Source organism: Schistocerca piceifrons, chromosome 4, assembly GCF_021461385.2.
Source record: "Schistocerca piceifrons isolate TAMUIC-IGC-003096 chromosome 4, iqSchPice1.1, whole genome shotgun sequence".
Taxonomy (NCBI): domain Eukaryota; kingdom Metazoa; phylum Arthropoda; class Insecta; order Orthoptera; family Acrididae; genus Schistocerca; species Schistocerca piceifrons.
In genome coordinates this window covers 65,268,254-65,282,782 of record NC_060141.1, presented here as the reverse complement: position 1 = coordinate 65,282,782, position 14,529 = coordinate 65,268,254, and the positions used below count along the sequence as shown (strand labels likewise).

At 41.8% G+C, this 14,529-nt stretch overlaps 1 protein-coding gene across 1 annotated transcript in view; it reads right to left on the bottom strand.

The window, feature by feature from the left end:
- Window positions 1–4,814: 4,814 nt before the first annotated feature.
- The window catches only part of LOC124795600, a 59,872-nt gene continuing 50,157 nt past the window's right edge, over window positions 4,815–14,529 (bottom strand). Inside the window, exon 2 of the mRNA XM_047259671.1 lies at window positions 4,815–5,645. Coding sequence (XP_047115627.1) covers window positions 4,815–5,645 — 831 coding nt within the window. The remainder of the gene's footprint in view (window positions 5,646–14,529) is intronic.

The following is a 14,529-nucleotide window of genomic DNA, read 5'->3' as shown; positions in this document are numbered from 1 at the left end:
GAATTTTTGAAGTCCACTTGCCTTCTGTCTGCCCTTAAATCAATGATCTTCCCATGTCTGCCCTGAAACACATCCTGGTAACCGTACAATAATTCAGACAACTCACTTTTATATTCAGCTCTGTCAATACTTTGGTATCATTCACATTATCTTTAGTGCTGTTAACTGCATCTAATTCAATAATGCTGTTATCTAAATATACACTGGCCATCAGTCTTTCACTGACAAGTGAACTTTTAACTGAATGTGCTTCCATTTTTCACTAGTATTCAACTCAATATATCTGTCATCGTAACATCAGTTAACAGCATACTTGGCCAGAAAGTCTGTGCCTAACAAAGTATTGGTACACAGATTTGATACCACAAAAAACCTGTGCACATAAGTGGCTCTACCCACATCTACCTCAAAGATTGCTTCACTTTTAAGGGACTCTGAAACACAACTCATGTCACTTCTAGTGTCTACAAGACAGTCTACAGATGCATTCTTCAAAACTTTTTCTATGTACTGCTTCCTCAGCACAGTGTCTGCCAATAAATTGCTCTCAATCTCCATAAAGCTGTCAACCCACATAATATTAAATACAATATTATTAGAAGGAACGTTGCTACTCACCATATAGTGGAGATGCTGAGTCGCAGATAGATACAACAAAAACACTTTCACACTTAAAGCTTTTGGCCAATGGCCTTCGTCAACACTAGACTCACACACACACACACACACACACACAAACACAAACGCGCACGCGCGCGCGCTCAAATGCAACTCGCACACACAACTGCAGTCTCAGGCAGGCGAAACCACACTGTGAGCAGCAGCACCAGTGAATGACGGGACTGGTGACTGGGTGGGGGTAAGGAGGAGGCTGGGGCGGGGATGGCAGACATTAAAGTGCTGCAGGTTAGGCAGTGGGCAGAGGAGAGGTGGGGAGGGGAAGTTGCAGAAACAGAGAGAAATAAATTAAAAAATAAATAAATAAAAATAAAAAGACTGGGTGTTATGGTGGAATGATGGCTGAGTAGTGCTGGAATAAGAGCAGGGAAGGGCCTGGAAGGGTGAGGACAGTGACTACTGAAGGTTGAGGCCAGGAGGAGTACTGGAACTTAGGATGTATTGCAGGGAAAGTTCCCATTCGCACAGTTCAGAAAAAACTGATGTTGGTGGGAAGGATCCATATGGCACAGGCCGTGAAGCAGTCATTGAAATGAAGGATATCATGTTTGGCAGCGTGGTCAGCAACAGGGTACTCCACTTGCTTCTTGGCCACCATTTGTCAGTGGCCATTAATGCAGACAGACAGCTTGTTGGTTGTCAAGCCTACATAGAATGTAGCACAGTGGTTGCAGCTTAGCTTGTAGACCACATGACTGGCTTCACAGTTAGCCCTGCCTTTGATGGGATAGGTGATGTTACTGACTGGACTGGAGTAGGTGGTGGTGGGAGGATGTAGGGGATAGGCCTTGAATCTAGGTGTACTACGGGGGTATGAGCCATGAGGTAAGGGATTGGGAGCAGGGGATTTTGCCACAGTGACCCCATTCCAGTATCCAGCAGGATCTCCTGTCACTATTCAAATCCTTAGGCCCATCCCAGAACCTCTTCCTGGATTCCATCTCTCTACTCACCCCTACCACTCCCTACACTCCTACCTTCTACATGCTTCCTAAAATCCATAAACCTAACCACCCCGGGGGCCTCATTGTGGCTGGTTACTGTGCTCCCACTGAGAGAATCTCTGCTCTCATAGACCAACGCCTTCAGCCTACTACCTGGAACCTACCCTCATATATAAAATATACCAACCATTCCCTCCACCGACTCTCCACAGTTCCTGCCCCTGTGCCCTGCTTTTCACTATTGATGCCACCTCCCTGTACACTAACATTCCTAATGCCCATGGCTTTATAGCTATTGAACACTACCTACCCAATGCCTGACAGATTCCAAACCAACAACGTCCTTCCTAGTCGCCATGACCAACTATATCCTCACCCATAATTACTTCTCCTTTGACGGCATTACCTACAAACAAATTGGGGTACAGCTATCTGCACAGTCGCCACTCCCATCATGCACTGGTGCTGCTGCTTGCAGTGTGGTTTCAGTTGCCTGGGACTGCAGTCGAGAGTGTGTGTGTGTGTGTGTGTGTGTGTGTGTGTGTATGTGAGTTGTGTTTGCGTGTGAGTGTGTGTGTGTGTGTGTGTGTGTGTGTGTGTGTGTGTGTGTCTGTGTGTGTATCAAGTGTTGACAAAAGCCAGTGGCTGAAAGCCTAAAATATGAAAGTGTTTTTGTTGTGCCTATCTGTGACTCAGCATCTCTGCTATATGGTGAGTAGTAACTTTCCTTCTAATAACATTGTTACATTCCATCCTGGATTTTCCATTATTTGATATTAATTACAATATTGCTCAGAGATTCAACATCAATATCACCATTAAATATGTCATTGAAACCAGGATGAAATTCCACCGGAATTTCAATTAATCTGCACAATTTGCTTGTTACTTTAAACTTCATGGATGCCCATCTTTGTGGTTACAATTGACTTACAAATCTGGCCTGCACATTGTAAGTATTCAGTTGGAACTCATCCTCCTCTTTACTGAGTCAGTCAGTACACGTATCATTAGCAGCCACTTGCTCCTCGTCATTAAAAAGGATGAAAGTCATTGCATCATTTCAACTATCTGGAATGCTTAAACTTGCCCATTACGCTGAAGGCCTCACAAACTTCTTCACAGACAGGCAGTATGCCCTGACCTAGCCCACAAACAGGTTTCCTATGCCATATCCCCACACACTCCCAGTCCACGAACGAGTTACAAAGGTGTGCCCCCTTCATCACACAACACCATCCCAGATGGAACAACTGAATCACATCCTTTGTTGGGGCTTTGATTGTCTATCAGTATACCCTGAAATGAGGGACATCCTACTCAAACTCCTTCTCACCTATCTTAAAGTGGCGTTTTATGCCCACCCAGCCTCCACAAACATATTGGTCCATTCCTAAGCAACTCCCAATCCCAATGGCTGTGGAACAAACAGGTGCAATACCTGTCCAATCCACCCACCCAGCACCTCCTATACCAGTTCTGTCACAGGCTTATCCTACCCCATCAGAGGCTGGGCCTGTTACAATATTGTTGATAGCTTTTTATATTGATATGACTACCAACCAGCTGTCCACCAGGGTGAATGGCCACCACCAAACTGCGGCCAAGAGCAAAGTAGACCACCCTGTGGCACAACATGGTGCTGAACATAATGTGATCTATTTTAAATGCTGTTTCACAACCCAGGCCATCTGGATCCTCCCCTTCATCACCAGCTTTTCTGAATGCACAGATTGAAATTAACCTTATGAAACATTCTCTGCTTTCAAAATTATCCGGGCCTCAACCTGTGGTAACCTACTGTTCACACACCCTCCTCCCTCCACTCTCTCTGTCCTATAACCTCCTCCCAACTCACATCTCTGTCACTCTCATTCTACTTTCTGTCTTCCACTGCACCCACCAGAGTTTTCCCCTCTTGTTCCTCTCCTTTTCTGCTCCTTGTGTGCCCCCTCCACCTCCCACACCCTCCCAACAGTGCATCTGAGGAGCCTTGTCCTGCTGCCTTCTAGTCCCTGCACAGTCCACCGAACAACACTGTTCTCTTCCCCACTCATATTCTGTTATTCCTCCACTTGTCTGCCCCTCTCCAAATTGCTGCTTTTGTTTAATGCAACAGTTGCAGTCATCCTAGAGTGGCTGGAGATAGGGGCCATGTGTGCTTGCATGTGTGAATGTGTGTGTCTTACTTTCTGTTCTGAAGAAGGCTTTGGCCAAAAGCTTAGTGAGTAACAATCTTCAGCCTTTTTGTTGTACCTGTACTCAATGTGTCATCTTTATGGTGAGTAGCATTCTATCTAGTTCATAATTGTTGATATTCAGCCTGGACTTTCCATTGTTTGTTGTAATACTTAGCTTGTTTGTTATTGGAACTTCCACTAGTATCACTATTTGAGAATTATTTATTGTATACACATGTATGCTAAACTTCCATGGCAGCAGATGCACTGAAATTAAACTTATAATTAACTGTGAGTACAGCAGTTTTTTAGTTACTAAAACAAAAAATTTAGACACTTGCAAGTTTTAGCAATGCTTACTGCCTCAATGTCGTCATTCAAGTGTTTCATTGGAATGTGTACATAAAATCATTTAAGTTTTTGTGATTGGTGATTCTGGATTTTTAATTATTAATTACGCATATTAATCACATTATGACCCTTTTTTGTCTGTTACGCATCTAACTGAATGCCCACTAGCATTCTGGGAAGTCGTTTACTTCTCTGACCTGCACATGGCTCTGTTTATTTCAGTGAAAGTGTTCACAGCAAAGATATTGTGAGATTAACAACTATGGCCAGTGGATCCTATAATGAAAAAATATGCCAGAGAAGTCCATAAATATACAATTCCTTATGTGATAAGCTGTTATTAAGACATGTTTGACACTTTTTATTCATTCGTATGTGTCCAGACTTTTCATAGTGTGAACAGAACTAGATGTAAATGCCTTAAGACATATGAAGTACATTCAACTTCCTTTATTGTAAATTATAAGATTTATGAGAAAAATAAAAATAGTACAATTGAATATTTGAATATTCAGTAAAAATAAAATTTTGTAATATGTGTAGTGTACATTTTGTCTAAAATGTATAAAAAGTATTCAACAGTCTTGCATTTTCAAATATTTCAATATTTTACTCTTTGAAACAATCTAATTCCATATCTTTCTTTAATACTGATAGACAGCTAATCCTCAGCATGTATCGGAGCAGTTTCATTGGATGTAGTTGTATGAAGAGAAGCAAATGATATTGTCTTAAATGAACTGCTTGCAACTTTCTTAATTTCAGTAATATCAAATACACCATCCTTCTCATCAGCAGACTCTTTATAACTCCCAACTGAATGAACTGATCGTACAGCAACAGCACCTGCAGGGGATTTGATAGTATGTATCCCTTTTTCCTCTGCTGTAATATGTTCTTCTTCCTGAACAGAGTCTGCCCATCTCAGCAGTTGGGTTTTGCTCTTTGAGTCAGTATCATTTCCAGTAAATTTGCCAATGGTAAAACAAAAGTCTGCTGGACTTCTATGAGGCATGTAAGCGCTATCTATATCTTCATCACTAACTTGTAATGTTCGTCTACCGATTATCATTTGAGGTATACTGTCATCTTTATATATTTCTTCTCTTTCATGTGTAATAGCTCTTACATCATTACTGTCACCTTCAAACGGAAACATAAAAGTGGATGTATGCAATAATCCAAAGGCAATGATATAATTTTTGAAGAACTCCTCACATTCTTCAAAACTGGGTTTGGGTCTGCACTCCAGCCTTGAGAGATCTGGGTTATGTAAATCAAAGAATGAATTGCGACGTTGAATCAGATAACTTGATTCACTGGATCCATCCTGATATTTGAGCTCAATTATGCCTTGTGGTGAAACTGAAGCAATAACTTTATTTGTGATGGCTGGGAAACCATCTGCCACTAAATCTTGGTCAAGACTTAGTTTCTCACCATAGAAGTATGGAGTTATTTTGTCACGGGTACCTTCAGAGAATCTGGGTAACTGTATAAAGAAAAAAAAAAAAAATTATATATATAAGAAATTATGGTGTGACTATGAATTAATGGTGTGACTATGAATTACAGAATAACTGACAAACAAAATGATACAGGAAAAATTCTCTGTTGTTTTATGCACCTGAGAGATGTCTGGAATAAAAAGATCATAGTTCTCTCTCTCTATCTCTTTCAGTTTCAATATTTTGACTTTAGGATCAATTTTATCACTAAAAGACATAGCACATTGAGCAGTAACTGTGCTGGCACTGAAAAGCTACAGGACTTGCAAAAGGAATCTCCTACAAAGAAAACAAGTCAGAAAAATGATGACACACCAAATAGTGTAAAAAATTCTCTGAATCCTACTACCAAAACATAATACTTTTTACATCTAACTGTGGCAATATTGCACTGAAATGTTTCCAGTAAGAGCTGATACCAAAACCACTATATAAAGACAAGGAAGTGTTTAACATTGTTACCAAAACTCTTCAAAGCATCTTGTCTTGACTGATGTACTTCAAATTTTTATACACTACTCTAATAAACATTTCAACACACACACACACACACACACACACACTCTCTCTCTCTCTCTCTCTCTCTCTCTCTCTCTCTCTCTCACACACACACACACACACACACACACACACACACAGCCACTGAAATCAAACATGTTATGAACATGCTGCATGTTGTGCCACATTTTTTTTTTTATGGGGGGTCTATTTTGCTCATGGCCACAGTTTGGTGGTGGCCATCCATCCTCATGGACTGCTGGCTGGTAATCATACCAATATAACAAGCCATGCAATGATTGAAACAGAGATGGTGTATGACATGGCTGCTTTCACACATGGCCCAGCCTCTGTTGGGGTAGGATAAGCCTATGACAGGTCTGGTATAGGAAGTGCTGGGTGGATGGATAGAGCAGATCTTCCACCTGTTTGTCCCATAGTGGCTGGGATTGGGAGTGGCTTAGGGATGGATCAGTATGTTAGGAGGGGTGGGAAGGATCTTGAGTAGTATGTCCCTCATTTCAGGCCATGATGATAGGTAATGAAAGCCATGGGAAGGGATGTGATTCGGTTGTTCCAGTCCAGAGTGGTATTGGGTGATGAAGGGGGCACTACTTAATGGCTGGTTCTTGGTGGACGTGGTGGTGGTGGTGGGAGCATTCAGGGTGTGAGAGGAAATGGCAGGGGTATCTGTTTGCAGACTAAGTGTGGGAGTAGTGCCTATCTGTGAAGGCATTGGTGAGACCGTCATCACAGTGGGCAAGGGAGTTCTTATCACTGCAGATATTCCATTCCTGGGTGGTCAGGCTGTTTTGGAGGAATTGTTTGGTGTGAAAGGGATGGCAGCTGTTGAAATGCAGGTACTATTGGTGATTGGTGGGTTTAAACTGTACAAAGAGGTGGAGGGAGCCATCAGAGAGAGGAGGTTAATGTCCAGGAAAGTGGCATGCTGGGTTGAGAAGGACCAGATGAAGTGGACAGGAGAGAAGTTGTTGAACTTGTAAACAAATGAAGACAGGTGTCTTGACCCTGAGTCCAGATCATGAAAATATTATCAATGATCCTTATGCAGATTAGTGGTTTTGCATTTTGAAAGGCTCCTAGGTCTCCTCTAGATGGCCCATAAACAGGTTGGCTTAGGAGGGTGCCATGCAGGCACCCATGGCTGTACTGAGGATTTGTTTGTGTATCTTCCCTTGAAAGTAGAAGTAGTTGTGAGTTAGGATTAAGTTAGTAAACTGTATGAAGAATGAGGCAGTGGGTTTGGAGTCTGAAGGGTGATGGAGAAGGTAGTGTTCAATAGTGGTAAGACCCCAATGAGCAGAGGGTTGTTGGTATACAGGGATACAGTGATGAGTAAGATCCAGGAGGTAAAGAGGTGGGAATGGTGGGAGAGTTGGTGAAGGAAGGGGCTGGTGTCTTTGACATGGGAGGCTAAATTATGGGCAGTTGGTTGGAGGTGTTGGTCAATGAGGGCCGAAATTCTCTCAGAGGGGGTACAATAACCAGCCACAATGGGGCATCCAGGATTGCTGGGTATGTTGATTTTGGGGAGCATGTACAAGATGGATGTGTGGGGTGTCATATGTTGGGAAGGGAAATGGATTCACAGGAGAGGTTCTGAAAAGGGCCTAAGGTTTTAAGCTGAGATAGGATTTTACATTACAATACTGGGATGGGATCAGTCTTGCAGAGCTTGTAGGTGGAAAAATCAGATAATTCAGTTTCATAACAATAGTGGTGGAACCTTTTTCTGCAGGTAGATTTCTTGGGTCAGGATTTATTCAAGATAGTGTATGGTTGTTCTGCAGCTGAAAGACCGATATTCTGAGGAAGGAACTGAGGGAAAAATACTGAGACTAAAATGGAGACAAGGTTCACAGAAGTTGACCAGTGGATGGTTAGATGGGAGGGAGGAGGATCACGGTTGGAAGGTGATATAAAATGGAAGATGTAGGGTTCAATGTTGGGATTTGTTGGCTTTTGTTGGAGGGATTCATGGCAAAGAAGTGTTTCCATTGCAACATCCTTCAGACTCCAAACCTACTACCTCATTCTTCATACACCTTACTAACTTTATCCTAACTCATAACTACTTCTCCTCTGAAGAAAATGTACACAACCAAATCTGTGGCACAGCTGTGGGCATCCACATGGCACCCTTCTATGCCATCCTGTTTATGGGCCATCTAGAGTTGATCTTCATAGCCTTCCAAAACACCAATGACCTATGCTTCAAGTTCATTGATGATATCTTCATGATGTGGACTAAGGGCCAAGACAGCCTATCTTCATTCCTTTACAAGTTCAATATTTTCTCTCCCATCCACTTCACCTGATCGTCCTTCCTGGACGTTGACCTCCTCCTCCTCCTCCTCCTCTATGATGGTTCTATCCACGCCTTTGTCCAGATTAAACCACTAACAGTACCTGCATTTTGACAACTGTCATCCCTTCCATACCAAAATATCTCTTCCATACAGCCTCACCACATGAGAACGGCATACATGCTGTGACAAGAACTCCCTTGCACAGTATGCTGAGGGTCTCATTGAGGCCTTCAGAGGCAGGAACTATCCCCCACACCAAGTCCACAAACAGATTTCCAGTGTCATTTCCCTCACATCCGCAATCCTTCCATCAGCCCAAGAACTAGCCTCAAAAGTTTGATCTGGACTGATATACAGGCATAACACTGTTTAATATTGTTTCCAACATTTTTGAAAGGTTCTTGACAAATTTGCTCAAAATTTTATGCAGTACTTTAATGAAAATTCAGCACACAGGCTATGTATTTGTTAAACAATGAGGTACGGGTTTCTGTTAAAACTATTTGCGAGAAAAAAATGCTTTTTTTTGCTATGCTGTGAAATGTACAGTTTCAGTTTGGTTTAAAAGCGAATGATCATGTCCTTTTGGACGTCAGATGAATTGCTTCATTTCTGCATTACAACAAAGACTGCTCTGTTTTCCTTGTCCCCCCAACACACTTTATGTGCCTTCCACTGCTAGTGCTCCCAACTGCCACCTTTGAGTGGTTATTGCATGTTGATGTTGACTGTAGGCAGTGGTCACATTAATGCAAGTGGGCTGTGTATATTCTTCCTCCTTTGATATAATTTTAAACGAAAACTGTATCCACAACAATGTGCTGTTTTGTTTTCTTCCTTGCAGTCAGTTTTAACAAAAAACAAGGAAGTTGTATTTATGGCTTACCAGCATATGATTAGAATGCTACTACAGAATCTGATTCATCCAAAACTTTGTAATTCCACCCATTCTCAAATTAATACTACATGAAATTCTGTCACTGAAGCTACTATCCTCATAAATCTAGCAGTTGGAGAGATCTGTCTCATACCTCATATACTAGTGATCCCAACCAGTTTACTTGTTAGTTTTAATTGACTTAAAAATCCCAATGAGGTTTTGTTTACAGTACCAATAAATGTGGATCAAGGTCAGAGAGAGGGGCAAAAGAGTAAGTAGACAGAGAGAGGGGAGGAAAAATACATGGAGGAGATGGAGGAAATTTACATGGGGGAGGGGGGGGGGGGAGGAGAAGATGGGCAGAGAGAGGGGCAAGGAGGTGGTGGATGGATAAAAAGGGAGGAGGTGGACAGAGACAAGGAGACATTTTTTTTGGGGGGGGGGAGGGGGGTTGGGGGAGAGATGCACAGAGAGAGGAGGGAGAAGGAGATTTGTACATGCAATTCCCCTACATATTTAGCAACTGTGAAGTACTGCTGGGATTGCTAGTAATGTATAAGTATGACAAAAATTACTGGGAGAGTATAAAAATAGCACGGATATACAAAAATGGTTAAATGATGATGGCACCCTCTTGGGTAAAATATTCCAGAGGTAAAATAGTCCCCCATTCGGATCTCCGGGCGGGGACTACTCAAGAGCACGTCGTTATCAGGAGAAAGAAAACTGGCGTTCTACAGATTGGAGTGTGGAATGTCAGATCCCTTAATCGGGCAGGTAGGTTAGAAAATTTAAAAAGGGAACTGGATAGGTTGAAGTTAGATATAGTGGGAATTAGTGAAGTTCGGTGGCAGGAGGACCAAGACTTCTGGTCAGGTGAATACAGGGTTATAAATACAAAATCAAGTAGGGGTAATGCAGGAGTAGGTTTAATAATGAATAAAAAAATAGGAGTGTGGGTAAGCTACTACCAACAGCATAGTGAACACATTATTGTGGCCAAGATAGACACGAAGCCCATGCCTACTACAGTAGTACAAGTTTATATGCCAACTAGCTCTGCAGATGATGAAGAAATTGAAGAAATGTATGATGAGATAAAAGAAATTATTCAGGTAGTGAAGGGAAATGAAAATTTAATAGTCATGGGTGACTGGAATTCGAGAGTAGGAAAAGGGAGAGAAGGAAACATAGTGGGTGAATATGGATTGGGGGAGAGAAATGAAAGAGGAAGCCGTCTGGTAGAATTTTGCACAGAGCATAACTTAATCATAGCTAACACTTGGTTCAAGAATCATAAAAGAAGGTTTTATACATGGAAGAATCCTGGAGATACTAGAAGGTATCAGATAGATTATATAATGGTAAGACAGAGATTTAGGAACCAGGTTTTAAATTGTAAGACATTTCCAGGGGCAGATGTGGACTCTGACCACAATCTATTGGTTATGACCTGTAGATTAAAACTGAAGAAACTGCAAAAATATGAGAATTTAAGGAGATGGGACCTGGATAAACTGACTAAACCAGAGGTTGTACAGCGTTTCAGAGAGAGCATAAGGCAACAATTGACAGGAATGGGGGAAATAAATACAGTAGAAGAGGAATGGTTAGCTCTGAGGGATGAAGTAGTGAAGGCAGCAAAGGATCAAGTAGGTAAAAAGACGAGGGCTAGTAGAAATCCTTGGGAAACAGAAGAAATATTGAATTTAATTGATGAAAGGAGAAAATATAAAAACGCAGTAAATGAAGCAGGCAAAAAGAAATACAAACGTCTCAAAAATGAGATCGACAGGAAGTGCAAAATGGCTAAGCAGGGATGGCTAGAGGACAAATGTAAGGATGTAGAGGCTTATCTCACTAGGGGTAAGATAGATACTCGCTACAGGAAAATTAAAGAGACCTCTGGAGAAAAGAGAGCCACTTGTATGAATATCAAGAGCTCAGATGGAAACCCAGTTCTAAGCAAAGAAGGGAAAGCAGAAAGTTGGAAGGAGTATGTAGAGGGTCTATACAAGGGCGATGTACTTGAGGACAATATTATGGAAATGGAAGAGGATGTAAATGAAGATGAAATGGGAGATACGATACTGCATGAAGAGTTTGACAGTGCACTGAAAGACCTGAGTCAAAACAAGGCCCCGGGAGTAGACAACATTCCATTGGAACTACTGACGGCCTTGGGAAAGCCAGTCCTGACAAAACTTTACCATCTGGTGAGCAAGATGTATGAGACAGGCAAAATACCCTCAGACTTCAAGAAGAATATAATAATTCCAATCCCAAAGAAATCAGATGTTGACAGATGTGAAAATTACCGAACTATCAGTTTAATAAGTCACAGCTGCAAAATAATAACGCAAATTCTTTACAGACAAATGGAAAAAATGGTAGAAGCCGACCTTGGTGATTCCGCAGAAATATTGGAACACGTGAGGCAATACTGACCCTACAACTTATCTTAGAAAATAGATTAAGGAAAGGCAAACCTACGTTTCTAGCATTTGTAGACTTAGAGAAAGCTTTTGACAATGTTGACTGGAATACTCTCTTTCAAATTCTAAAGGTAGCAGGGGTAAAATACAGGGAGCGAAAGGCTATTTACAATTTGTACAGAAACCAGATGGCAGTTATAAGAGTCGAGGGGCATGAAAGGGAAGCAGCGGTTGGGAAGGGAGTGAGACAGGTTTGTAGCCTCTCCCCAATGTTGTTCAATCTGTATGTTGAGCAAGCAGTAAAGGAAACAAAAGAAAAATTTGGAGTAGGTATTAAAGTCCATGGAGAAGAAATAAAAACGTTGAGGTTCGCCAATGACATTGTAATTCTGTCAGAGACAGCAAAGGACCTGGAAGAGCAGTTAAACGGAATGGACAGTGTCTTGAAAGGAGGATATAAGATGAACATCAACAAAAGCAAAACAAGGATAATGGAATGTAGGCAAATTAAGTTGGGTGATGCTGAGGGAATTAGATTAGGAAATGAGACACTTAAAGTAGTAAAGGAGGTTTGCTATTTGGGGAGCAAAATAACTGATGATAGTCGAAGTGAGAGGATATAAAATGTAGACTGGCAATGGCAAGGAAAGCGTTTCTGAAGAAGAGAAATTTGTTAACATCGAGTATTGATTTAAATGTCAGGAAGTCGTTTCTGAAAGTATTTGCATGGAGTGTAGCCTTGTATGGAAGTGAAACATGGACAATAAATAGTTTGGACAAGAAGAGAATAGAAGCTTTTGAAATGTGGTGCTACAGAAGAATGCTGAAGATTAGATGGGTAGATCACATAACTAATGAGGAGGTATTGAATAGAATTGGGGAGAAGAGGAGTTTGTGGCACAAATTGACAAGAAGAAGGGACTGGTTGGTAGGACATGTTCTGAGGCATCCAGGGATCACAAATTTAGCATTGGAGTGCAGCGTGGAGGGTAAAAATCACAGAGGGAGACCAAGAGATGAATACACTAAGCAGATTCAGAAGAATGTAGGTTGCAGTAAGTACTGGGAGATGAAGAAGCTTGCACAGCATAGAGTAGCATGGAGAGCTGCATCAAACCAGTCTCAGGACTGAAGACGACAACAACAACAACAACAACAACAACATACAAAAATGTGTAAATAGAATATGTGATAGTGTGGTAACATTGCACAATTGAAAAAGTGAACAATATGCTGCATAAAAGTACAAAACATGTAGAGGTGAGAAACATATAAATTTGGTTTCAGTTTCTTAGAGAAAGTGTCCTATGATCTGTAACATAGATTTTCAATTAGCTGGCACAAGATTCATGAATGCATCAACATTTGTAAACCTGACTCAGTTGATAATTGGCTGTGTATTAATTTGCACTGAATCAATGAGCATTTGACAAACATGGCCTTTCTCAATCCGTGTCACCAGACTGATGCCATAGTCCTCTTTCTCCTTGTTAATGGACAAATCTTGGAGTTTTTTTCTAAAAACATTTTTGTGGTGTGTGCTTCGCTCATAAACTTTTCCTCTATTTTAGTCTGAGTTCCCTACCACCACTGACTTCAGATATGGTGAACTTTATCTTACAAATAGTCGATAGTGTACTTGCCCGTAGTTGCGCATGGACATTATTTCCAACTTGAAATAAATATTATTTTTGGTTTGTCTCTTTCCCATGGAGTGACAACTTAGCTCTAAAGCAAGATGGTGATGAGGAGGGAACTACAGAAGACAATAGAAGACCTATTACTTATATGAAGTCTTCACAGGTTGTCAGCCGAGTAGCATTGTCGTCTCGTAGCAACGTTTCGATGGAATGCATCTCCATCATCTTCAGGTGAAGTGTCAGGATATCGTTGGTCGTGAGCTTATATCTCTGCTGGACCGTTCTCCGCTTCCCATGGCCGGCCAATTACGTGCCCGCGGAATTGCACGATGCACCTGAATCGGCCGGTGGTTGTGGGGACACGTGTAAGGGGTTCGAGTCCCGGTGTCCGTCTCTGTCTGCTCCGTCCACGGCCCTTGGTGGAACAGAACATTCTTCTCTGATTTTCCTGATTGCAGGCTCCCAGGCTGTGCTCAGATGGTAGCCACTGTCGCGGTTGATTAGGTTGTCGTGTAACCGTATTTCTATGGACTTTTTGATTACTGAGTCCCAAAATCCATTTGTACTGCATATTTTCTTCGTGTCCTCAAAATCGAAGGTGTGCTTCTCGTCAATACTATGTCCCACCAAAGCAGATTTGTTGGTCTGACCCAAGCGTACATGCCTAATGTGTTCACTGCGGTGCTGTGAGATGCAATGCTGGGTCTGTCCTATATACTGCATCCCACATTCGCATCCGATCTTGTACACTCCTGGTGCCGTCAGACCTAGTGGAGCCTTGGTTGAACCCAGAAGGTCTTTGATTTTTCCTGCTGTGTGGAAAACGGTCAAGATTCACTTTATGTTTCTTGAGAATTCTCGTGATCTTGGACGTCGGAGGACCCGCATATGGCAAGAATGCACAGCCCATTGCTTCGTCTTCATCCGGTCTCTCTTCTCTCTTCTTGTGGTCGGTCTTCAGAGCTCTCCTTATTTTTGTCTCACTGTATCCATTTTTCTTGAAGGTGTCCTTTAGGTTTTGAAATTCCCCTGGCAAACTTTCCTTATCGCAGATGGACCTGGCCCTGTGTACTAAGGTGTTGAGT